This window comes from Trichechus manatus, unplaced genomic scaffold, assembly GCF_000243295.1.
Source record: "Trichechus manatus latirostris isolate Lorelei unplaced genomic scaffold, TriManLat1.0 scaffold00127, whole genome shotgun sequence".
Classification (NCBI taxonomy): domain Eukaryota; kingdom Metazoa; phylum Chordata; class Mammalia; order Sirenia; family Trichechidae; genus Trichechus; species Trichechus manatus.
Window position 1 is genome coordinate 4,026,315 of NW_004444063.1, and position 26,236 is coordinate 4,052,550.

At 38.3% G+C, this 26,236-nt stretch overlaps 1 protein-coding gene across 3 annotated transcripts; it reads left to right on the forward strand.

The window, feature by feature from the left end:
• Positions 1–3,346: 3,346 nt before the first annotated feature.
• SAR1B (secretion associated Ras related GTPase 1B) lies at positions 3,347–25,638 on the forward strand. Of its 3 annotated transcripts, none has more exons than XM_004384712.1 (7): positions 3,347–3,464; positions 11,688–11,763; positions 11,992–12,111; positions 18,130–18,195; positions 20,381–20,484; positions 21,563–21,694; positions 23,739–24,382. In XM_004384712.1, exons 2-7 carry the CDS (start codon positions 11,706–11,708, stop codon positions 23,853–23,855), a joined length of 597 nt encoding a protein of 198 aa, XP_004384769.1. In that variant the 5' UTR covers positions 3,347–3,464; positions 11,688–11,705; the 3' UTR covers positions 23,856–24,382. The 3 variants fall into 3 exon arrangements, with proteins under 3 accessions (XP_004384769.1, XP_023594747.1, XP_023594748.1); XM_023738979.1 differs by having other exon boundaries at positions 3,373–3,464; positions 23,546–23,866; XM_023738980.1 differs by lacking the exons at positions 3,347–3,464; positions 11,688–11,763 and adding an exon at positions 13,333–13,476 and having other exon boundaries at positions 12,020–12,111; positions 23,739–25,638.
• Positions 25,639–26,236: the final 598 nt, after the last annotated feature.

Consider the following 26,236-nt stretch of genomic DNA (forward strand, 5'->3'; position numbering starts at 1 on the left):
GGCAGAGAATGGGATGAGGAGATCGAAGAGGTAGAAGGGGCCAGAGCAGCAAAGGGTTTATAAACCATTGAAAGGAATTAATATTTTATAGGCTCTGGGAAATATCTGAGAATTTTAAACATGGGAGTAACTTGATCAAATTATTGCTTTAAGAAGAATCCATTAAAAAAAAAAATCAATTCAGCTGCTGTGAGGAGAATTGATTGGAAGGGAAAGAGTGGAGTTGTTGCAGTCACCCAGGCCAGAAATGATAGGGACCTGCACGAAGGCGGTCCTAGTGGAGATAAGAAGCAGACTTACAAATCCAAGTTACAACTTTGGACTTTGATATCTCCTTTATGGGTTCAACCTTTGCAGTTTCTCACACATCATTCCCTATTTCTCTGTCCCCAGTGACCCCACCCAGGTCCTTGTTACCTCTCACCTGCAAGATTTCAGCAGAGTCATTACTGATCTCAGCTTTCGGTCTTGACCTCTTCCAGTACTACCCACACACTGGTGCCAGAGCAAGCTTTCAAAAACACAGCTGAGACCACATTCCTGTTCTGGTCAAAACTCCCAAAAGGCTCTACAGTTTGGGATTTGAGGTCCCCTGTGGTCCAACCCAAACCCATCCAGTCAAATCATTATACTTGCCTGGTGCTTTTTCCATTTCTATTCCTTTACGTATGTTATTCTCTCAATATGATACATCATTCCTTCTGGATATTAGTTCTAATTTTTCACATGGAGGAACTGAAACTTCATCGAGTGGCTAGTAATGTTGAAACCAGTCTTTGAACTATAATACGTAGCTAGAGGTTGTGCTCTTAACTATCATATTCCATTAAATATTTATCCATTAAAATTCATGATTTAGAAAAATAATTACATGGGAAAGTGTCCAAAATATATAATTAAATTTTTAATTTTAAGTGTATATAGTATGATTATAATCTTATAAAACTGGTTATATCTGTGAGGTGTGACTAAGGGTGATTCTTATTCCCACTAAATTTTTCTGAATTTTCCAAAATTTTTATAATTACCATGTATTGCTTTTATAACAACAACAAAAATATTGGCTCACCTCAAACAAACTAGCATTTCATGACTCCTACCTCCTCACCCCACTACCACTTTGCATTTTGTTATCCTTTCTGTCCCCCTGCCTCCTTTTATAGTTAGCTATGACCTAACACATTTCCTTGCTAAACTGAAAGGTCCTTGAGGGATGAGACTGCGTCTTGCTTATTGTCACATTCCTCCATTTCTAGTCATTTTACAATTTATTGAAGCCAGCAGAAATCATAATTTAGATTTTTAAAGGCTAACCAAAATGCCAGGCATATCAAGAAAGAAAGGCAACCCAGGCCAAGAGCTGTAAAGCAATCCTGAGGAGTCCAGTGAAGTGCCTAAAGCCACTTAAAAGTGTTTACTAAACCAAACTGAATTCAAGACTAGGAGAATGGAGAACAGAATAGAGGGGAACACAGACTGGAACAACTCCTTGCCTTCCAGTTGTTTCCAACTCATAGCAGCTCCTCCAACTCCAACTCAGACCAACAGACTCTAGGGAAACACTTCAACCCTTGAGGACAAAAATGTACCCAGGAGTCTGTGGTATGTGTGAATCATTTGCTGAACAAACATTTATGAGCACCTATAGGCTATGAGTCAGAATGGACTCGATGGCAAAGGGTTTTTTTTTTTGGTATTATGTGCAGAGGAGCCCTGAGGGAACAGTAGTTAAAGCACTTGGCTGCTAACCGAAAGGGAAAGATCAGAGGTTAAGTCCACCAGCCGCTCCACTGAAGACAGATGTGGCAGTATGTGAGAAAGATGTGGCAGTCCGCTTTTCTTAAGGTTTACAGCCTTGGAAACCTTATGGAATTCACATGAAAAAACCAGACTTGATGGTCGGACAGAGACTGGAGGAACCCCTGAAACTATGGCTCCCCGATGCTCTCCTAACCCAGAACTGATACCATTCCCAAAGCCCACTTTTTAGACAAAGACTAGACAGGCCTACAAAACAAAAAATTAATACACATGAGGAATGTGCTTCTTAGTGCAATCAAATATATGACACCAAATGAGCAGCTCCTGTCCAAAAGCAGGACGAAAACGCAGGAAGGGACAGGATCTGGACGAATGGACACACAGGGAACCAGGGGTGGAAAGGAGGAGCGTGCTGTTACATTGTGGGGATTGCAACAAATGTCACAAAACAATATGAGTATAAATTTTTGAATAAGAAATTAACTTGAGCTGTAAACTTTCACCTGAAGCACAATAAAAAAGAAAAGAAAACCTATGGGGCAGTTCTACTCTGTCTTGCAGGATTGCTGAGTCCCAGTCGACTTGACCGCAGTGGAGTTTTTTAATTGCCAGACACTGAAAATAGGTTCAGGAGAGAAAAGGCATGACCTCAGGAAGTTTATAGAATGTCTATTGGGACAGACTGTAGACAAATAATCACACATATTTAAGTGTACAATTATATACAAGATAACTTCAATGGTTCTACCAAAGAGAATGGTGAGTGTGAAGGGAGAGCACAGGGAGTAGAGCACTGAGAGATTTCCTGGAGCTGGAACAGAAAGACGACAGAGCCATTTATAGGATTTGTTGGGAATCCATGGAATAAGGACAGCCTGATCTCTGCTTCAATCCTGAAACAGCTCCTGGTTCTGGCCCCAACACCTAGAATCCCAGGCCAGAAAGCAGGCTAGAAGCACTGACATCATACTTCCATTCAAGGCAACCAAATATTCCTAATTTAATACTCTCAGTTTAAATATGTTTAAGGAAGCGAACACTAATCCAGTGGCAAAAATACCAGAGTCAAGACAGTCTTGTTTAAAGCTGAATACCCAGCGTCCGATACATTATATACCCGTTGTCATCAAGTCGATTCCGACTCATAGTTGACTCATGGTGACCCTAGAAGACAGAGTAGGAGTGCCCCATAGGGTTTCCAAGTAGCGCCTGGTGGAGTCGAACTGCCGACCTTTTGGTTAGTAGCTGTGGCACTTAACCACTACGCCACCAGGGTTTCTAATACATTATATGGCACATAGATAACATTTTGTAAATTATTGGTGAATTTAGAAAACACGCGCCCTTTAAAAACGTATTTAAAAAGAACCAAGGTCAAGAATAATTTCGAGGGGCTGGTGGTCCCTTCTCTGTCTAGGCCCGCGGGCCCTGAAGCTCCTTATGGTCACCGAGGTGGTGCCTGGCGGTAGGAAGGCCGGTATCAAAGGGCAAGCGCGCTCAAACACAGTATTGGTGGCGGGACCGAGAGGCGGAACTGTGGGCACGCGACGTTGCGGCCCTGCGGACCGTCGCAAGTGAGGCACGCGCCGGCCCGGAAGAACCTGAAGCGAGCTGGCGCCGCGGCAGCCATCGTTCTGTGTTGTTCAGGCTCCGAGGGTGTAGGGCAGACGCTCAGCCGGGAATTGCGTTTTCTCCAGCAGCAGGTCAGTGGCGGCGAGGCCTCCGGGGAGGACTGGCTCGCGGCAGCTGTGGACCCCAGGGAAGGCGCGCTTTTCGGGCCCAAAGCCAGCCCAGGTTCCTTGCCTGTGAACCTGCAATGAAGGGGCGCCTGTTTTCGGCCCCAGAATCAAGCGGCTGTAGGGGAACGGGACTCTGCCCTGCTCCGCGAGGGCCGCTTCGATGGCCCTCTGGGCAGGACACCGCCGCTGTCAGACGCTGGTCATTTTAGGAAAGAACAAGAGTGCTTTAAACGGCAGGAAGCACCTTTCCTCTGGGCCTCAGTTTCCTCACCTGGTAAGGTGAAGGCGGCGGGGATCACTGACAGCCCAAGAGGCTGTGACAGCGCGTGTTGTTTTCAGCTTTTCCATTTAATGGGGCGGGGGGGTTAGGGGGGTGCTGGCAGGGGGGAGGAAGAGGAACTGAGTTTCCTTACTAGTATTGCTTAACATTTTGCCGTGGCCCAAGTCCCAGTTGAGTGGGAAAAAGATACTCTGTTGGGGGAAACTGTAACGATTTCCAGAGTGTTCCAAGATTTTCCAGCAAGATAGAAATTTGTTTTGAAACAGCTAAACATTGACATCGTTGGCCGAAAGAACCAAATTCGTGCGGAATTTAAGATACTTGGTATATTGGGCAACATGAGATGGAGAAATCCTTTTAACTTGAAAAATTAATCTGATATAGTTTATTTGCATGTTCTTATATCAAGCTCTGTATTACCAAGTGTCTTAACTGTGTTGAACGGTAAAATATTACTTAAGATTAAGTCTCATTGAAGCAAATGAATTGAAAGAAAGAAGAGGAACATTTATTGACTTATGTGTAAGGGGCTAGCTGTTCAGTAATCCACTAAGAAGGCTGTAGTATCATCCCTTTTTTACAAGTGACAGATAAATGAAGATTTACAGTTTGTCAGTGATTAGTGGTGGTCATATATCGAAGCAGTGTCTATATCTAATATTGTACCTTTTAGCGGATTTGCCTTTGTCGCCAAAATATTTTGAAATTTAGACTAAGATAGTAAACTGGTATTTTCTGAGTTTGCAGGAAAGGAAAGTTTGCACTTTCTTCTAGAAGTGTTAGAGAAGTATTATCAGTAATTATGAAGATTAACAGTTTAAATAAAGCACATTTTAACCTTCCTTTGCCTTGCAATATTGTGCTGGAGTATAAATTCAAGCAGAAATTGAGACAAAAAGATTAGGCTATCAGAAATGAAAATCACTGCCACATCATTTGAAGCTTACAAATCAGAATTCTGTAGAAATGATTCATTATTTCTCCTCCTTTTTCTTTAAGTACACTTGACTGAAACTCATTTAAATGATTTCTCTGCAAAACATTACTAAGCAAGTAATTCTTAAATGACAGTGTTGAAAAGTTTCTCTTCCTTGTGTGTAGCAAAAGTATTTTAAGGATTGAATTTGTCATTCCTTTGTGGATTTTCATTTTCTTTCTTCAGTATTGGCAAATTCGGTACTCAGATGCACAATTTTTTAATAAAGATTTTTCCTTTTCTTATTCTTGTAAATAAATATTAAAAATATTTATACCTGTCATGGTTTTAACTACCTTTCAAATGAGTTTGTCACTCTTCTCTAAAGGAAACAAGTATGTACTTTTTGTTGATTATATGAACTAAAAGACTTAGTTGCATTATTGTAATTGCCCTACATTCAATCCTAAAATGTTTTCTTGAATTTTTTTAATTTGTGTCAGTGTTTCAAAACTTTAAAGGCTATAGAAAGAAAATCTAACAATTTTAAAGAAGAATATTTGTAAAGCAGCATTGTCTTGAAGCATTCAGCATTGTAGTTGTCCTTAGTAATACACAGCCTTTGCTGAAATTGTACAAAACATTTTTATTCTTCTGGTACTATTTGAATTTGGTGGTGCTAAGGAGTACATAATTTCTAAATTAGTTTACAGTATTTATTCTGTGGTTTTATGGAATATGTACATGTTTTAATCATAAGCCTGACATAATTTGTTAGAAAACTATGGTTGTTCTCTTCTAGTGAAATTTCTTTACCTGCGGTTGAAGGAAACTATTCTAGTACCTTCTCTGGCAATCGTCAATTATGGGGTGTTAATATTTAAAATAAAATTGGAACATCATTAAAAACTTTTTCATATAAAGAGTTAATATTGAAGTTAATATGCAAATAGGCATTTAAAGTTCTTTGTTCTCAACTGCAGTAAGTTTGGTATGAATGAGTTAAAATATCTTATATCCCTGTAGTATTCAGTGTGTTTCCATGTACATTAGCATATTTAATCATTTGTACAATTCTGAGGCAGGTGGTGTTTCCATTAGTATACAGAGGAAGAAATGGGGACTCAGAAAGAGTGGCTTTCCCAGAATGAAATAATAAACCAAAAAAACTAAACCTGTTGCAGTCGATTCTGACTCATAGCGACCCTATAGTATTTCAAAAAGGTGCATTTTAAATCCAGATATATTTTTATTCTAGGTACATGAATAGGTACATGACTGTACCATGCTTTGCTTTCCAAAGTTATTAATACATTGATTCTGTAATCATAATCTGATTTCATATTGCCTCTTTAGACAGTTACGTCTTTTATTTTATGTGTATTTTCTCTTATGTATGTTTTTTGAAGTTCACACCTAAATGGTTCTGCTTCGTTTGTTGCTTGTATAAATCAGTTGTAAATATTAAAAATCAATGTAAGTTTTTTATTTGCTTTTCTTTAATTTTATATATTGCTTTATTGAGATCTATAATCACATACCATAAAATTTACCCTTTTGTACCATACAATTCACTGTTTTTAGTATATTCAAAATGGGCAGCCATCACCCCTATCTGATTTCAGAACATTTTTATAACCCCCAAAAGAAACCCTGTAACCATTAGCAGTTACTCCCCATTCCCCCCCTCCCTAGTCCCTGACAACCACTAATCTGCTTTCTCTAAGAATTTGCTTATTCTGGGCATTTTGTATAAATGCGATCATCCATATAAGCTTAGTGGGACAAGGCTTTAAGAAGTTATTCGTAATCTGAGAAGTTATGTTCCATTACACCTTTTACACTGATTTTTGTGTTATTTGAGTAGATCACTTTTCTAATCTATATAGGGACTTTTCCTGTTTGGTGCTCATGCAATAAATAAATCTGCTGATGTGTACGTGTTTCCTTGTTCTTGACCTTTGCTTTTCACATGTCTTAATAGTGTGTTCGTGGTGTTGTGTAACCCGTTCTCAGGGCTCAGATATCTGTTTGTACTAAGTAGCTTTTATTCTTAGTTGGGCATTTGTACCTCTACTGAAAAAAAAAAAATTAATTCTCTTTCTAATGACTCCTGGCTTGTTTTGAAGTTCTTAGAAACCACCACTTTATAAAAATATGTTTCTGATTATCTTGTAAAGCAGGGTTTTGCCACAAATGTCATTAGATTATCTCTCTTGGGACAAATTTTACAATAGCAAATTTACCAATTTCCTTCTGCAATAGACCTTTTTCCTTCAAGGCTCACCCCTATTCCACCAGTCCTCACGACTGTCACCTACCAACAGTTAGCTTCAGTGAAGACTTTGCCACTTGATTGAGAACTTTGCTACTTGATTCACCATCTTGCTTTCTATAGCAATGCCCTCCACTCTTCTAGGTGATTCTACTGCTTGTTAGTGTGGAGAGTGTACCCTGTTAGCCTGGCTTCACATATATTCCACTTGCAGTTCTCTTCAGGTGTCCATGCCAGAGCCAGGCCTTAGAGTTTGCCACCACCCAGACTTGATCCTCTCTTGAATTCTTGATCTCCACATTCTCCTCCATTGCTGACACACTTCTAGGTCATCTTCCACCTCGCACCTTTTTGCTGCATCTTAAAGACTTAAAGACTTCGTCCCTGTTCTCCAAGTTCTATTCTGTGGGAAGCCTGTTTTTGATCTCCATCCCACCCCCATGCACTCCCTGCCCTCATACCTTTACCCACTCAGCCCAAACTTCTGATCAGATTACTTCAACTCCTCCCTGCAGTGTTCTCAACTCCCTGTTCTCCTTGTCCTTTTCCAGCCCCTATCTGGAAGTCCCTAATTCCTAGTCACTCCACCTTCTTGAAAGCTGAGTTTTGCTGGGGGAGGGGCGATGGTGGAATAGAGAAAACAGATTGGCAGTGCTGTGAATGTTTGTTTTTCAACCCCAGCTAAGCCCTTGGCTCTTTTTAGCAATCTTTTACCTTGGTGGCATAGTGATTAAGAGCTACGGTTGCTAACCAAAAGGTCGGCAGTTTGAATCCACCAGGCACTCCTTGTAAACCCTATGGGGCAGTTCTGCTCTGTCCTGTAGGATCGCTATGAGTTGGAATCGACTTGACAGCAATTTTTTTTTTTTACGTTGATCAAGATTTCTCTATACCTCTTCTTCACTTTTTAAGTCAGATTCCTGCCACCTCCACTACACTTTTCCTGGCTCTCCTTTCTTCTAATCCTAGAGGGAGGGATGTACTCTTAATCCAGGATCCTCTTGAGTCCTTGTGCCTTCCATTTGGTTAATTCCTTCTCTCTTTTCTTGTCTTCAACTTCTGCCTTCCCACTAGCTCCTTCTCTTCAGTTTATTAACATATTCAAGCTTCACCTTTCCTGAAGAAGAAAATCTTATTTCTCTCATTCAATTTCAAACTTTTTGAAAGAGGAATCTCTCCTCACTGCCTCCACCTGTTAACCAGCATTCACTTCTCAACAATCATAGCAACCTAGTATTAAATACTCTGCATTTTATCTCGTTTGATCTTTACAACCCTTGAGAGATTTTGCAGAAGAAACTTATAACTTTTCAAGGTCACACAGTTAATGAATCCTGGAGATAGGCTTTACTCTGTTCTGTTCTGCTTTTAAGCACTTAACACAGGCTGTCCTGTACTACTCTTCTACTTCAGGCTGCTCATGTTCTTAATTGTCTCCTTGTCACCAAAGCCAGCTGTGACCACTCTGTAGCTATATGTGATAGGAGTAACTTCTTTCCATTTTTCCAAGTCTCTTCTAGTTCTTCTACACTTCCTGGGCTCCACTGGTTCTTCCATCGCCATCAATCCCTTAAATACCATCTCAAGTAAGAACTCATTTCTTCTGTAGCATTTTGGCTGGTGCTTGAGGCAGGAGAACTTCAGGCAGAATGGTGGAAGAATATTCTGATGTTGGGAAGGGGAATGGACATTGGTTTTAAGGTGGTAAAGTACAAGTCACCCGCAGTGAATGGCAGTCAGTTCAGTTTGACCCACGGAAGGCTACAAATAGGGAATTAATATATGTTAAGCTTGGAAAGGTAGCTAAGGGGTAGATAATGGAAGTTCTGGAATACTAGACCAGGAGTTTGATAGTATGTATCACTTCTCTGCTCAAAAACCTCCAGTGGCTCTTCATTCACAGTGTATAGCGTGGCCATATAATTTATCGACTAAATCAGGGAGTGAAAGGAACATTACTAATAATTACACTGGGGTAACAAACCAAAGAAGAATTGATGCCTTTGAATTATGGTGTTGGCGAAGAACGAACAAATCTGTCTTGGAAGAAGTACAGCCAGAATGCTCCTTGGAAGTGAGGATGGCGAGACTTCGTCTTATGTACTTTGGACATGTTATCCTCGAAAAGGACCTCATGCTTGATAAAGTAGAGGGTCAGTGAAAAAGAGGAAGACCCTCAAAGAGTCTGCAGCAATGAGCTCAAACATAACAACGATTTTGAGGATGGCGCAGGACTGGGCACTGTTTTGTTCTCTTATGCATAAGATCGCTATGAATTGGAACCAACTCGATGGCACCTAACAACAATAACAGGTATAAGCTGAGACTGTCTCTGGCAAACTGGGAGATAGGGCCACCCTGACTATGCAACATGTCAAGCCCAAGATGACATTTTGATGAGGGTGTTCTGGAGGTAGTGTACAAGGTGGGTAGAGACAAATTTTGAGGTTAAGACGATAGTTTGGGAATGTGACAGTAAGATTCTTAACTAGGTGGTTCCTGTGGAAACCAAAGAAAGCATGAGAGTTCACTGCAAGAAATTGCTTAGTAAACATGTCCTAGTTATCTAGCATTACTATACCACAAGTGGATGGCTTTCACAAAGAGAAATTTATTCTCTCATAGTCTAGGAGGCTAGAAGCACGAATTGAAGGTGCGGGTGGCAGCTTCAAGGTGCGGGTGGCAGCTCCAGGGGTAGGCTTTCTCTCTCTGTCTGCTCTGGGGGAAGGTCCTTGTCATCAATCTTCCCCTGGTCTAGGAGCTTCTCAGTGCAGGGACCCTGGGTCCCAAGGATACGCTATTCTCTTAGCTCTTGTTTCTTGGTGGTATGAGGCCTCCTGTCTCTCTGCTCCCTTCTCTCTTTTATATCTCAAAGGAGATTGACTTAAGATACAACCTGATCTTGTAGCTAGAGTCCTGCCTCGTTAACATAACTGCCTCTAATCCTGCCTCATTAACATCATAGAGGTAGGATTTATAACACATAAGAAAGTCACATCAGATGACAAAATGGTGGACAATCACACAATACTGGGAATTATGGCCTAGCCAAGTGAGATACATTTTTGGGGGACACAATTCAATCCATAACAACATGTATTGAATAAAATATCTCAATACACACCACTGCTTTATTTAATTCTATGCAGTGAAGGTTATTATGATTCTGTTTGAAAAACATACATCACACCTTAAAATCTGGGAAGACAAGCCACTTGTGTATATTCTCTCTGACTACGAGTTTTAATTTCTACATGACCTAGAATGGTAATAGTAGAAGGTGGCATAACTTTCAACCTGAATAAAACAGGAACTTCCAAGATGTTAGATTCTTGTATATACATATATGCTGCTGTTGTGGCTCTCATTCTTGTGATACTGACATATGAAACGATTCATAATTTTGCCAAACACGTTAGTCAGCATTCGACTGGTTGGAAGAACAAAAATCTGCTTATGTTAGTTCAAGTAAGGGGAAGAGAGGGGAGAGGCTATTTCTAGGATCCAGGTAATCTCTTACAAACTGGAAAGTGATGAGGTAGGCTCATTCTCTTTTCTCTGTGTTTCTCACTCTCAAGGCAGTGTGGTCTCTTGATACCATATCCTCTAGGAATTCTGAGTGTGGGGGACCCATGTTTGTCAAGCTTGGCAGCCCATGAGAGTGGGAAGAAAGCAGTGTTGTGTGTCATACTTTGTCTAAAGAATGTCAAAGATAGCACAACCCTTCAAACTTTTTTGACGTGGGCCAAGTTTTGGGCCTGGATTCTTTTGTTCAGCTCTAGAAAATGAACTTTGTTTATCCAAAAGTGTATTTTTGTGTGTGTGACCTTTTCCCCAGAGGCTTTTTTTTCTCTTATTTTCCATATTGCTCCTATTAGTTTATCAAGGCATATGTCAAATCAATACTAAATTTAACTATATACTCTGCATTTTCCACTATGAGTTAGTGGGTTTTTTAATAGTCAGTAATATGATTAAAATTTGAAAAATGCAGAAAGATAACAAACCCAGAAACTTACCACCTGGCACTAACCACCATAAAAGACCAAAAGAAACAAAAAGTGGGGGTGGGTGTGGGGGGAGGCTTTTATTCACATAGGTTTAATCAGACTTGGAAACTCTTTATTTCATCATAACCTTCCTTCCTCTTTCTTCTCCTTTGTCTCTTTCCCTGCTCTTTCTATGCTTTTCCTTCCTCTATCCTAGTAATAACAAAAGGTTTTGGTAAATATTCCATAGGCCATATATACTATAATTAATTTATTGTTGAACCTAGATTATTTCCAAAATTTGTCTTAAGTAACACTTGAGTGATGCACATCTTTATACATAAAACTTTTCCGTATTTAGGATGATTTCTAAAAGTAGAATTCTTGGGTCAAATGTTATCAATAGATACATTATTGCAAATTGATTTTGAAAAAAATCAACAGTACCTCTTTTACCACATCCTTTCTAGTCCTGGCTGTTATACTTCTTTTTCGTCTTTGATATTTTGATGGGCAAAGAATAGTGTCTGGTTAGTATTTTAATGACATTTTATTTTTTATGCATCAAGGCAGATCAGGTTAGTCTAGCCTGGATGAGAGTGTTTAAATCTTTGTGGTAAGATTCTTCCAGGATTATTTACTCAAAGGGTTGATGTTTAATGTTGTTGGTGTTTAACGTGTGTTGGTGCTTAATGTTGACTACTAAATGCATAACTTTCTTTTTCAGACCCTATAAGATTTGGATATGTCCTTCATATTTGACTGGATTTACAGTGGTTTCAGCAGTGTGCTGCAGTTTTTAGGTAATGTTGGCTCTTTGTTCTCTATTATATAATAGTGCCTATTTCTGTAGGGTCTCTTCATATAAAATCCAATAGTTAAGAATGTAGGCTTTAAAACTATACAAACCTATGTTCAGTTACTCACTACGTCCCTTATAAATTATGTAACCTTTGGCAAATTACTTGTCTACCTTAGCTTTAGTTTCCTTATCTGTAAAATGGCAATAATCCATATCTCTTACTCTACAGGATTATATAAGAAAACTGGTAAATTAGTGTTTCTTGGATTAGATAATGCGGGAAAAACAACACTGCTACACATGCTCAAAGATGACAGACTTGGACAGCATGTCCCAACGTTACATCCCAGTAAGTATATTTCCTCATATAATGCAGTACCTTATCAAGCGATACTGATTCAAAAGCCTTTTTAAAAATTTTTTTCGGTAGATAAATTATGATCAAGTGATTTGACCTGTTCTTAATGTAGTATAGTAACTAACAGGTAACGTGGCTCTCAGGGAATATATTTAGATCTTGAAATAATACCTGTACCTTTTTATCAGCTAGTACTCTCGTCTCAGCTAGGGGAATTAAAGAGTTAATGTCCCAAGGATTGTGACATGATTAAGGTCCATCCAACCAGGTATTGCTAAGGCTGTAGTCACTGTTACCTTGTTTATATAACCTGAATTTCTTTAAAATTTTAAAATTAATATTTTAATCATTAACTCAGTGGACAGATTATAGTGCTGTGCTTTGCTGGTAACTCTCAACAGTTATTAATCAGTTATTATTTTTCTAGTTCTAACACCTTCAACAGTATCTAATATGATCCCAGACTTATTCTCAAAAAAGCAGGGCTCCCCCCCACCCCATACTTATAGAAAGTTTTAAAACAATTTAAAAAATAATTTACTCTGCTTTCTTTTATAAAGAATACCTGAAAGACATTAATAGTGACTCTGTAAATCTGTTTATATAGTCCATCCTGTATATAAGGTTATATAAATGGGTACTGTTTGAAAAAGTAAACTTAATGTTAAAGTGACAAAATTATTAGAAATAGAAGCCTAACTTAACACCTATGACCTTGCTATTATAATGAAAAGATTATGAATCAAGTGGATCCAGAAGTCAAAGACAAGTTAATCTACAGATTAATTATGAAATAATGAGTGTGGCCTTAATGTTGTTGTTGTGTGCCATCGAGTTGATTCTGACTCATATTGTCCCTATATGACAGAGTAGAACTGCCGCATAGGGTTTCCTAGGCTCTAAGCCTTATGGGAGCAGATGGTCAGTTCTTTTCTCACATGGAGCCACTGGTGGGTTCAAACCACCGGCCTTTCCGTTAACAGCTGAGTACTTAACCATTGCGCCACCAGGACTCCTTAATAATGAGTATAAAATTGGGAACTGGACCAAAATGTAGATAATACTATAGTTATTTAGTTCAGTAAATGTTCAAAGAACAAAGGAGAACAGGACAAAACAAACCAAAAAGTACCATTTTACCTATAAAACTGTTAGTGAATAAGGTTGGAAAAGGAAGATTTTATAAAATTGATAAATCTTTTTTTATATTAGGAGAAGAGTGGGGCTTGGCAAATAAGATTCTGATACAAGAACAATACTGTTAAAGAAAAAACGATCATGGTGAAATTGAGTATATAGATTTGTCTGCAAAAACAGCAGAATTGGAAGAGACTACAGAGTGGTCTTATATTAGGTGTAAGTCATTTTTCAATTTTTTGATGTTGCTCTCTTTCATTTATTCAACAAATATTTATTGAGCACTTACTTTATGTCAGACATTGCTCTAGGCACTGGGGTACAGTTGTCACAACCTTCCTGCACCTCACATTCATTTCAACTTATATTTTTCAATTAATCAAAAGCATATGTGAAAATGCAGGGACAACACTGTCATGCTTAGCTTTTAACAGTGGATTATCTAATATAATAACAAAAGCACAGACAGCAAAAGAGAAAATAAATAAATGAGAACTCATAAAAATTAAAAACTTCTGTTCATCAGAAGACATTACCAAAAAAGTGAAAAGACAAGCTACTGACTGGGAGGATATCTTCAGAAACCATATATGTGATAAGAATCTCATAACCAAAATATATATAAAACTTCAACAACTTAACGACAGAACGGTAAATAATCTAGTCATAAAATGGGCAAAGGACTTAAATAGACATTTCACCGAAGGGGGCATTCACATGGCCACCAGACACATGAAAAGATGCTTACCATCATTAACCATCAGAGAGATACAAATCAAAACCACAATGAGATACCATTTCACTCCCACTAGGATGGCTAAGATTTAAAAAAAACAACAAAATAACAAACGTTGGCGAGGATGTCGGGAAATTGGAACCCTTATCCACTGCTGGTGGGAATGCAAAATGGTATAGCCCTTGTGCAAAACAGTGTAGCAGTACCTCAAAAAACTAAAAATAGAACTACCATATGACCCAGCAGTTCCACTCCTAGGTATATACCCAAAGGACTTGAAAGCAGAGACTCAAAAAGAGACTTGAACACCAATGTTTGTTACAGCACTATTTATAATAGCCAAAAGGTAGAAACAACCTAAATACCCATCAGCAGACGAATGGATAAACAAAATGTACATACATGCACTAGACTGCTACTCAGCCAGTAGGAAAAATAGTCTTTTTTCTTTTTTTCAATTTCTTTTTTTTTTTTAATTGATGTAATTAAATGAAGTTTACATTTCAAATTAGTCTCCCATACAGAAAAAAATAACGTCTTGATACATGCTACAGTATGAATGAAGCTTGAATACATTATGCTGATTGAAATAAGCCAGTCACAAAAGGACAAATATTGCATGACCTCACTTACATAAAAAGACAAGAAAAGGCAAATATCCAGAGACCAAAGTTTATTAGCTGTTAACTAGGGTGGGGGGGAGGGGTAAAAGGGGGTTAACAGTGACGGAAAAATCACATTTATTACGGGTAGGATTGCACAGCCAGTTATTGTAATTGCTGTCAGTAAGTTGTACACCTGTAAAAAGTTGAATTAGCAAAATTTGTGTGATGGCTATATTTACAACAATGACAAAAAGAGTAGCTGCTGAGGCTGCTTATGTACAACCAGATACCTCTTGGAATTTGGTTCTGTGGTTTGGAGGTTTAGGGTCATGGTTTCATGGGAGATTACAGTAAATGGACCTAATAACGTGTTTACTGCTTCTGTTCTTCCTCCTACTTTGTTGTGTAGTGCCTGGGGTCTTAAAAGCATGCAAGCAGCCATCTAAGACACAGCAATTGGTCTCTATTCGCCTGATCAACAGAGGAAGCAGGAGAGTCAGAAATAGGAGGAAAATATGGAATATGTGGCTAATTGCCTCCATGAACAACTGCCTCCTTTGTCATGAGACCAGGAGAACTGGATGGTGCCTGGCTACCATTACTGAACATTTTGATCAAAGATTCCATAGAAGAATCCTAATCAGAGGGGGGAAAATGCACAACAGAATTTCAAATTCTCATAGACTCCAGACTTTCTGAAGCCATGGAGTGTGGATGAACCCCTTAAACTATTGCCCTGAGATAATCTTTAAACCTTAAACTAAAAATGTCTCCTGAACTCATCTTAAAAATGAACAGTAGTTTAGCTTAACCAGTAAAAAAATGTCTGCCTTGAACACTGTATTCTTTTAAGAATTGCCTATATAGTTAACTCAGAAGAATGGATGGAAACCTTAAGGGGGCAATGAGTTTATGTTAATGAGGGAGGAACAACTCAGAAAAGGAGAGTGAGAATGATTACACAACTTGTAGAATGTAATCAGTGTCACTAAATTGTTTATGTTGAAACTGTTGTATTGGTATATGTTTTGCTGTGTATATTCTCAGTAACAACAACAACATAAATAAGATTTAGGGGAAAAAAGCATATGTGAAAAAGTAACATACATCTACCCTATGATCTAGCAATTCCACTCCTAGGTTTTTATTCAGGAGAAATGAAAACGTACGTTTGTCAAAAGCCTTGTACAAGAATGTTTATACCAGCTTTATTTGTAATAGCCCAAAAACTGGAAGCCCAGATGTTCATCCAAAAGAGAATGGTTACACAATGGAATTCTACTCAGCAATAATGAGAAACAAACTATTGACATAGCCATATTATGCTCATGGAGGAATCTGGTCACAAAAACTTACTGTATAATGCCATTTATATGAAATTCTAGAATAGGCTAAACTAACCTATGGTGATAGAATTTAGATCAGTGGTTGTTTCTGGGGGTAGTGGTAGGGATTAACTGGGAAGGGGCAAGAGGGAATTTTCTGGGATGTTAAAAATGTTCTGTCTTAATTAAACTTCTTTTATAAAGCTGAGAGTGTATTGGGGATTATGGCCATAGAGGTAGTTTGCCAGCCACATCTAAGCATTTTCTTTTCCTTATGGATAATGATTTGAACACAGATTGTATTAATTGTTCAGCTGGCAGTTAATATACAGAATTTCTTAACAAGATAAACTACTCTGGGACTAAAACAGTTACACTGAAGCTTTCCTTGTCATTATGGGAGACTTCGGCTTCTGGCCATGAGGGAGTAACAGGGTCTGGAATTACCTTCCCGCTGTGAACTAGAGAAAACTGGACAAAACTATATACTGTGGTTGTTTTCAGGTATTGGGCAATAGCTGTCACAGGACTGTGATTCCTGAGAAGGAAAACAAGCCCTTTTTTATGCCAGCTTTATGCCAGGTGCAATGAGAGGAAACCCAAACAGAACCCAGTAGTCTTGCTGAGTTGAGGAGTCAAGACCAGACTTGGGGAGACCAAGATGACTAGAATTTGCTGGATACCGGAGAGGAAAAAGCGCTGCAGAGAAAAAACTCCAGAAATTTGCCTGGGTGAATATCCATCTGCATGTGTAGGGCAGAATTCCACAAAGCCAGTCAAAGAACAATTTCCAGAGAGAAAACAATTCTAGGGGAGCTATTAGCCAAATAACTCCTAGAGCACACATGGGGCTGGGATTTATTCAAGTTCCCAGCTGCCAGAATGGAGAAACCTGGTTGAATACACAGGGCATTCAATAGAGACCCCAGCAGGATCATACCTTAGTAATGGGGCTAAACTAGCCCTAAAGTAAAGGCTACTCTAGATCTGCCCTATCAGAACTTAAAAACTGATCCGTTAGTAATTAACTGCCTACCAGAACAAAGTCCAGCTTTCTTTAAAGGAATGAAACAAAATCCAGCATCCAATCTAAAATTACATGCGAAGAAGCAGGAAAATGTGACCCATAACCAGGAGAAAAATCAATCAGTAGAAACAGACCCAGAAGTGACAAAGATGATGGAATTAAAAGGGACATTAAAACAGCTATTATGAATAGTGCAGCAAGATTTAAAGAAAACATGAATGCAATGAGGAAAGAGAATGGAAGGTATAAAAGAGAACCAGATGGAACTTCTAGAGATGAAAATATAATACCTGAAATTAAAATTTCACTGGATGGGATTAACAGTAAATTAGACAGTACCAGTACTGTAGGGAGGGACCAGTCCCTAGAAAAGGACGTCATGCTTGGTAAAGTAGAAGGTCAGCGAAAAAGAGGAAGACACTCAATGAGATAGATTGACACAGTGGCTACAACAATGAGTTCAGCCATAGCAGTGATTGTGAGGATGGCACAGGACTGGGCAGTGTTTTGTTCTCTTGTACATGGGTCACTATGAGTTGAAACTGACTCGACAGCACCTAACAACAGTACTGCAGAAAGAAAGACCAGTGAACTTAAGTCATAGTAATAGAAACTATACAGAATAAAGCACAAGAGAAAAATGACTGGACAAAAACTGAACAGAGCAAGTGGTATAACAAACCTGTAATTGGAGTCCCAGGAGAAGGGAGGGAAGACAGAAGAATATTTGAAGAAATAATGGCCAAATTTTAAAATTATTATTGTGTTTATCGTTAGTGTTACCTGTAAAAGATGGCAGTCATGAGAGAAAATATTTCACAGGAGACATTTAAGAGGAATTACATGAAAAATTATTGGATTGAAGCGGTCATGTGAATTCACAGCAAGTAGTTGTCTGAATAGATCAGTATTTTCAGCAGGAGGGACAGAGAGGGAAAACTAAGTAAATGTCAGATTTGTGGTGGGTAGTGAATACCAGAATTTAATATTATTAGTAATTGTGTTATATCATCAGTATGAATTGAAATACATCTGATTACAATGAATCATTCTTTTATCAGTTCCTAAATGTTTGACTTGACCTTGTTTACAATTAAGTAAGTCAGACAAAGTAGTAATATATTCCATTAGTGGATTTGTGATTTTCATGTTGTTAAAATATTTTTTATTGTTACTTAGCTTCGGAAGAACTGACCATTGCTGGCATGACTTTTACAACTTTTGATCTGGGTGGACATGTTCAAGGTAAGATTCTACTACTTTTATAGTCACTTTGTTCTATTTCAACTTAATAAAAATGTGACCATTATGTTCCAGTGCATGAAATCTCATTCTGTTCAAACAAGGCCAGAGTAAACTTAAATTTTAGGAGTTACCTAGGAACTCCTGAGGAATTATTAATTATTACCCCTAGGTAAATGTTTTAAAAGCAAAGGCTGATTTTCATGATACTTTCTCTGGTCAGTTTATTTAATTCTGAATCGCTTTTGGTGGTAAAGCATACGAGTCAAATTTATCCCATTCTCTCTGCTGCAGTCTACCTCTTACTGTCATAATCACAATTCTGAACATGCTACTGCTCCATAAAGAACCCTTCAGTGGCTCACTCATTACCTACAGAATAGAGGCCAAACTCACTGGCATTCAGGATCTCTAAGAAATGATCTCCGTTTACTTTTCTAGTCTTACATTTCCAGTTATTCCCCCTCCTATTCTCTTTGCCCCAACCAAACCAAACCTTCTTGGTGTTCTGCCACCTGTGTGCTTTTGCTCATGCTATCCCTATCTGCACATGAGTAAGCCCTTTAGGGCCCAATATAAGTGCTGCTACCTTCCCTGGGAAGCCACTCCCAAGCAGAAGTGCTCTCAGCTGTACTTCTGTAGCACTTAGCACACTTGTGTGCATGTCTAGAACAAGTTTGAGAAGACTCTTCTACAAAACTTTCTGGAACTAAAATCCTACTCATCTTTTTTATCTCCAGAAGTACTTGGCAGTGCCCAGCACATAATATGTGATAACTAATAAGTATTACAGAGTTGTTGGGTGTTCCAAAAACCTGATATATAGTTGAAAAGATTGTAAGTGGTTGTGGCTAATGAAAGCGGTTGCATTTGAGACATAAGGATTGTTTGAAATATATATGATTTCTAGAATACAGTGATTAGAAAGAATCGGAACCTAATGGAGTTTGTCTGAGACTTCATTACTATATTGTTTCAAAGTATGTCATAAAACTCAAGTCACAGAAAAACAGATTTTTTTCCCCTGGGGTACCCCCAAAACAGTTTTATCCTCTAAAAAGGTGTGTCCTGGAAAAAAAAATCTCTTTATGGTTTCATGACTTGAATTATTAATATGGAGCTTGTTTTCTGTTATGAGTAGAGCAGTTTGCTTTTGTTAAACTTAACAAGCCTCTATCTAATACGAATTTCCTTCTGTCACTGACTTCAAATTTATCACTGGCAAAAAACTAATACACTAGAAATGTCAAAAAAATGAGTACTCATTGTGGAGATTGCAACTAATGTCACAAAACAATGTGTATATAAATTTTTGTATGACAAATTAACTTGAGCTGTAAAAAAAAGAATACTGCATATATACATACATACATTCATATGTATGTATATTTTTTTAACTATTTATATTTAAATTTCCCAAGACTGGCCTGGTGTTCTGCTTCTGAAAGGTCACAGCCTTGAAAACCCTATGGAACAGTTTTACTCTGCACACGTGGGGTCGCCATGAGTTGGAATTGACTCAATGACAACAACATATTTTAGATTTATATAGTGGCAGTCCTCCAATGAACTTAATGTGCATTATTGTCTAATGGTAGCAAATACTAATTTTACTTCTCATATGGGAAAATTGGGGCAGTGTAAAGTTATTTGTCTTGCCCACAAATTTTTTTTGAAATTTTTTATGGTCTTCTAGAAAGATTCTGGTACCATCGGGTAAAAGATTAACTTGAGTATACACCCACTCCTCACTTAGTGACATGGGTAGGTTCCAAAGACCAAGTCATTATGTGAAAATCTGCATTATGTGAAAATGGAGGATGACCACATCATTACATAACTGCCAGCTTGTATCATTACATAACTATCAAACCACTGAGAATTGTGGCCCAGTCAAGTTGACACATAACCTTAACCATCATAGTCAGCATTATTCCCACCTTGCACCTTGGCATTTGTTACTGCCAGATGTATGTCATTAACGTGCAGAATAGTTGGACAGTAGATTTTTTACTAATGTCGTAAATGCAAAGTGTCAGATAACGAGATAGTAAATGAGGAGTAGGTGTATAGTGAAGTAGCAACAGCTAAGGGTTAACTACACTTGTTGTCTTGTAGGGCTCTTCCATCAAACCAGCTGCTAGGTTTGACCAGCAAATAAAATCTAACTCCTGATTGTTTTTGTTAGCTCGAAGAGTGTGGAAAAACTACCTTCCTGCTATCAATGGCATTGTATTTCTGGTGGATTGTGCAGACCATGAAAGGCTGTTAGAATCAAAAGAAGAACTTGATGTAAGTTAAATAACTAAAACTAAACAGTTAAATCAGTCCGGTAAGCCTAAGGAGATAGTCTGGAGATGTAGGTTTCAGAGTGCAGCTTTTTCTGCAGTCTCTGATGTAACTCCTAGCAATTTGATGAGCTCAATAATTGCTTTAAGTAGTGATTACTTAGAATGCTACGAGAGTAACTTGGAATAATTGTAACTATAGATGAAGCACTAACACAGACTTCCTTCCTGAAGACTTGGAAGAGCTCACCCTGTGCAGAGTATGCCCTTATAGTATGTATTGTCTGCTACATTCCTGGAGTGGGTTGGTTTGAGTCCCTGGTCATCCTTAGATGTCAGTTTTTTCAGGAGTTGACCAGAACCTGGATGACATACCATCTTTGTCACCACTCCTAGGAGTGAGCAGTGGCATGTATATTCACTTCACCTTCTCTTGCCTTGACCAGATGTTTCCTAAAGGGTCTCCAGAGCAGAGACAAGGCCAGCACTAGAGCTGGGGCCACAGAGAAAATAGATTGATTATTTGACTGCAGGTTGACCTGACCATGCCCCTGTCACGAGCAGGCAAACAAATACTTGTTCATGTGGAAAAGGCCAGGTAGGTTCTGTGGTTATGGAACAAAGTTAGGGAAATCCTGAGTTTCTACTTTGTGCCAGGCACTATGCATATATTACCTCATTTAATTCTCAAATCAACTGCATAAGGTAGGTGCTACTATTCCCAGTTCTGTCTGAAGTTTGGTGAGGCTAACTTCTCCAAGGTCACACAACTCAGAAACAGCAGAACCAGAAATTAAACCAGGTCTGCCCACTTCCAAGGTATTGGCTCTAACCACTGTACCTCACTAATTTGCGGAGTGAGTAGAGTGAGCATTCACAGAAACAGCCTTAGGAAGACAGAAGAAATGAATTTTTGGTTTCGTTTTCCTCACTTTAAAACATAGGGAAAGTTTGCCAAAGAAAATTGGCAAAGCTGACATGATATGGTAGAGAATGAGTCCTTGACTGTTTTGGTGTCTTGTCAGAATAAGCCCTTTAGATGATTTCGTATCCATTTCTTATTTTTTTTTTTTGTTTTTCAGTCACTAATGACAGATGAAACTACTGCTAATGTGCCTATCCTGATTCTTGGGAATAAGATCGACAGACCTGAAGCTATCAGTGAAGAGAGGTTACGAGAGATGTTCGGTTTATATGGTCAGACAACAGGAAAGGTAAGAAAAAAAGTGTTTTTGACAAGTGGAAGTTTTTCACTCTATGGTACAAATGTCTCTTTAAATACTATTGTCCCAACTACACAAGCCCATTATCATTTATTTTTTTCTTGAAGAAAAACTGTCATTTGTACCATTGGGTCTTTTTTTAACATCTTCATTACTTTCTACCACTGTATGAAATCTTTTCATGGTGATAACAAAACAGCCCAGGCTCAGTTATGCCCAAGACTAGTGTTTATGGGGAACTAATTAAAGCTTTTGAAGTTTATTTATGATAAATTTTCAGAATTAGCCACCAAATAATATATTTGAGTGTTTAAACATACTAATAATTGTGTAAACAGTACAGTTCAGTGTTTAGGTCCTGTGTGCACTAGGGATAAATAAGACATAAACATAGGCATGAGTATTTGGGATTTTTGAACTATACATTTTATAATAAACTAAGACACATTATTTTTGTTCTTTTTTTTTTTTGACTTGGAAAATTTTATTCAACTTGGTTTATAATACCTGAGTCTGAAAAGATATGAAATATGCTAAAATCTTTTTTTTCAATTTCATTTTGCTGTATTCGAGAATATACACAGCAAAACATACACCAATTAAAGTTTCTACATGTACCGTTTAGTAACATTGATTACATTCTTCGAGTTGTGCAACCATCCTCACCCTACTTTTCTGATTTGTTCTTCCCTCATTAACATAAATTCACTGCCCCCTAAGGTTCCTGTCTAATCTTTTAAGTTGTTATTGTCAACTTGATTCTGTATAGATAATTCTTAAAAGAGCTTATTGCTCAAGGCAGACATTTTTTACTAGTTAAACTAAATTGTTGTTTGGTTTTAAGAAGATTTCAGGAGATAATTTTGGTTTAAGATTTAAAAATTATCTCAGGGCAGTAGTTTCAGGGGTTCATCCAAACTTTATTGCTCCATGAAGTCTAGAGTCCATGAGAATGTAGAATTCTGTTTCTACATTTTCCCCTTTTTGATCAGGATTCTTCTATAAAATCTTTGATCAAAATGTTCAGTATTGGTAGTTGGGCATCATCAGGTTCTTCTGGTCTCATGGCAAAGGAGGCAGTTGTTCATGGAGGCAATTAGCCACACATTCCATATCTTCCTTCTATTCCTGACACTTCTTCTTCCTCTGTTGCTCAGAGAACAAAGACCCCAGGGAATTTTGTGTTCATTTTTACTAGAATTCGTTAAAGGGGAAAATACTCTTGGTATTGAAAAATCCCAGATAAACAATGGAAGAACACCAGCGTTTACAAGCAAAATTTCCTTGGTTTAGTATACTCTTATATAATCTTTTGAGTTGCCGTTGTCATTTTGATCCCATATAGATAGTTCTTAAAAGAGCACAGTGCTCAAGGCAGACTTTCTTTACTAATTAAGGTAAACTATTGCTTGGTTTTAAGAAGATTTCAGGAGATAATTCAGGAGCCCTGGTGGTGCAGTGGTTGAGAGCTCAGTTGAAATCTACCAGCCACTCATTGGAAATGCTATGGGGCAGTTCTACTCTGTCCTGTAGGGTCACTATGAGTCAGAATTGACTTGGCGGCAGTGGTTTTTGTTTTTCGTTTTTGTATTGCTTGGTTTAAAGAAGACTCAGGTAACATTTTTGGTTTAAGTTTTAAGGATTATCTTAGGGCAATAGTTTCAGGGGTTCATCAAGCCTCAGTGGCTCCAGAAAGTTTGGATTCCATGATAATTTGAAATTCTTTTCTGCATTTTCCCCTTTTTGATCAGGATTCTGCTATTGAATCTTTGATCAAAACATTCAGTATAAGTCAGATTATTTTTTATTCTTGTGTGCCTCACAAACTCACCTCTTTTTCAGTGAGTGACCATCCTGTCCGAAGGTAGACTGACAGAGGAGGCTTCCTGTGTATTTAGCAGACTTGGACACCTAGCAACCATGGCTTTATCACAGTCGCCCTTGTTCTAAGGTGTATAACATGCAGTTCTACCGGGGACTGGATCTTTTATTTTATAAAGGGGTCTCTCAACATAGTATCTGTCTTCTCTTCTAGGGCAACGTATCTCTGAAAGAACTAAATGCCCGACCCTTAGAAGTCTTCATGTGCAGTGTGCTCAAAAGACAAGGCTATGGAGAAGGTTTCCGCTGGATGGCACAGTACATCAATTAACACTAACCCACATGGCTTCCAGGTCTCACCATTCAGGCCTCCTCAGAGGTTTGATCACTTAGCATACATAACTTGAATTCAATAGACTTTTGTTGGTTATAAAACAGATTTTTGTAGACTATTAATATTTTATCAACTTAATTTGAGTGAAAATTGAAAACTGATTCAAGTAGGTTTGAATATCACAATGTTAGCTTTCTAATTCCATAAAAATAACTCGTTTTTATGGTTTGTAATCCGACTTACCCCCAGTGCCATTTATAAAGAACAACTTTCCAGCAGTACATTTGAAGCGCTTTTTAACAACATAAAACTACAACTATAAACCATAATTAAAAGCTCATCATGTTAAATTTTTTATGTACTTTTTTGGAACTAGTTTTAAAATTTTAGATTATATGTCCACTTGTCTTAAAAGTACAGTTAATAATTAGCTCATCAATGATTGCATGATGCCTGACAGTTTTCAGCAATATTTTTTCTTATGCAAACGTCATGCAATAAAACAAACTATAATGTTTGGCAAATGTTTCATTTTAATGTGTCTTATCTAGCTAGTAGACTCTGAAAATTTGAATATTTAATATTACACATATCAGAGGGTTGCTGGGAAAGAAGGTTGCTTCAGAAAATTTAGAATAATGTTTAAGCCTTTAGAGGCTTTTGCATTTACCAGGAACACAGTTGTGGTTTGTTGCACCTGTTACCATATTTATCTCTGAATCATGTGTATTTTTATCAGTAAGGCTACCATGACCAGTGCTGATGGGGTCCATGTCTTAATCCCTTTGAGATCAGCCTTCTGAAAACAAAAAAACACTTCTACTGGTACAACACAAGGTTGATTCTTGGTTTGGGAGGCTCTGTAGCTTCGTCTCGGAGCCCTGGCGGCGTAGTGGTTATGCATTCAGCTGCTAACCAAAAGGTCAGCAGTTCAAATCCACCAGCCGCTCCTTGGAAACCCTATGGGGCAGTTCTGCTCTGTCCTGTAGGGTTGCTATGAGTCGAAATCTACTTAATGGCAATAGGTTTGGTTTTTTGGTTTAATACCTTCATCTCAGTGGTCTAATTAGGAAGTGCTTCAATTTTATTGGTACCAGGTTTGATAATCTATGCGTTGTCACCAAAAGTAGTTATAGGCATGGGCTCTCCACATCTAGAGGCACTCCCAGTCTCTTTACATTTAATGGTATTCCCCAGGGCAAGCAACAAGTAGAGTCTTGGGCACAGTTTCTTTGTGGAGGACTGCATATCCTAGGAAAAAGAAACAGCCTGTTCTGCTTCAGTCGTCACTGAGATGTGTGGGGATTTTGTTCTGATCCTATACCTCTTTTGCTTTTCTTAGCATATTTTATTTCTTGGTAGCAAGAAAATGAATGCTTGTTTTTAATTTTCTTATTTTTTAGTTACTCTAAGCTAGTTCTTACCTTTGTAGCAAAAAGGCTTTTGTTTTAGGTATAATGCTTGCCTCACTGATAGACTTAGGAATAAAATTTTAGGTAGTTTTTCTGAAGTATTATAATTTCCTAAGAATGTGGTCTCTTCATTGAATTCTTTTTTCCGTATGTCTGAGGTGCCCATAATTAGTAAGATAAGATGAAAGGTAAGTGCCAAATATGTATTTTTAAAGACTCAAGCTTAAGGTTTCTCCCTTGATTATAAACCAAGTTTGTTTGTTTTTTTTTAAATTGTACTTTAAAGTGAAAATTTACAGTTCAAGTCAGTTTCTCATACAAAAATTTATACACACATTACTATGTGACCCTGGCTTCTCTCCCTATAATGTGACAGCACACTTCTCCTTTCCACCCTGGATTTTCTGTGTCTCTTCAGCCAGCTCCTGTCCCTTTTTGCCTTTTCATCTCGCCTCTGGACAGGAGCTGCCCATTTAGTTGCCTGTATCTACTTGAGCACACTCTTCACGAGTATCATTTTATGTCCCATAGTCCAATCTAATCTTGAAGAGTTAGCTTCAGGAATGGTTTCAGTTCTGGGCTAATGGAGAGTCCGAGGACTATGTCTTCCGGGGTTCCTCCAGCCTCAGTCAGACCATTAAGTCTGGTCTTTTTACTAGAATTTGAGTTCTGCATCCCACTTTTCTCCTGCTCCATCAGGGACTCTCTGTTGTGTTCCCTGTCAGGAGGGCGGTCTTTGGTTGTAGTCAGGTACCATCTAGTTCTTCTGGTCTCAGGCTGATGGAGTCTCTGGTTTATGTGGTCCTTTCTGTCTTTTAAAACACCAGATGCCACTCACCAAAGTGGGATGCAGAACATTTCCTTAATAAACTTTGTTATGTCAGTTGACCTAGATGTCCCCTGAAACGATGGTCCCCAGACCCCCCGCCCTGCTACGCTGTCCCTCGAAGTATTTGGTTTTATTCA

What these genes read in the sequence shown, in the direction of transcription:
- SAR1B (XM_004384712.1), top strand. Translation starts at nt 11,706, where the DNA reads ATGTCCTTCATATTTGACTGGATTTACAGTGGTTTCAGCAGTGTGCTG. An exon ending in CAGTGTGCTGCAGTTTTTAG is followed by an intron (nt 11,764 to 11,991) that starts GTAATGTTGGCT and finishes CTTACTCTACAG; the next exon opens with GATTATATAAGAAAACTGGT. An exon ending in AATCAAAAGAAGAACTTGAT is followed by an intron (nt 20,485 to 21,562) that starts GTAAGTTAAATA and finishes TTTGTTTTTCAG; the next exon opens with TCACTAATGACAGATGAAAC.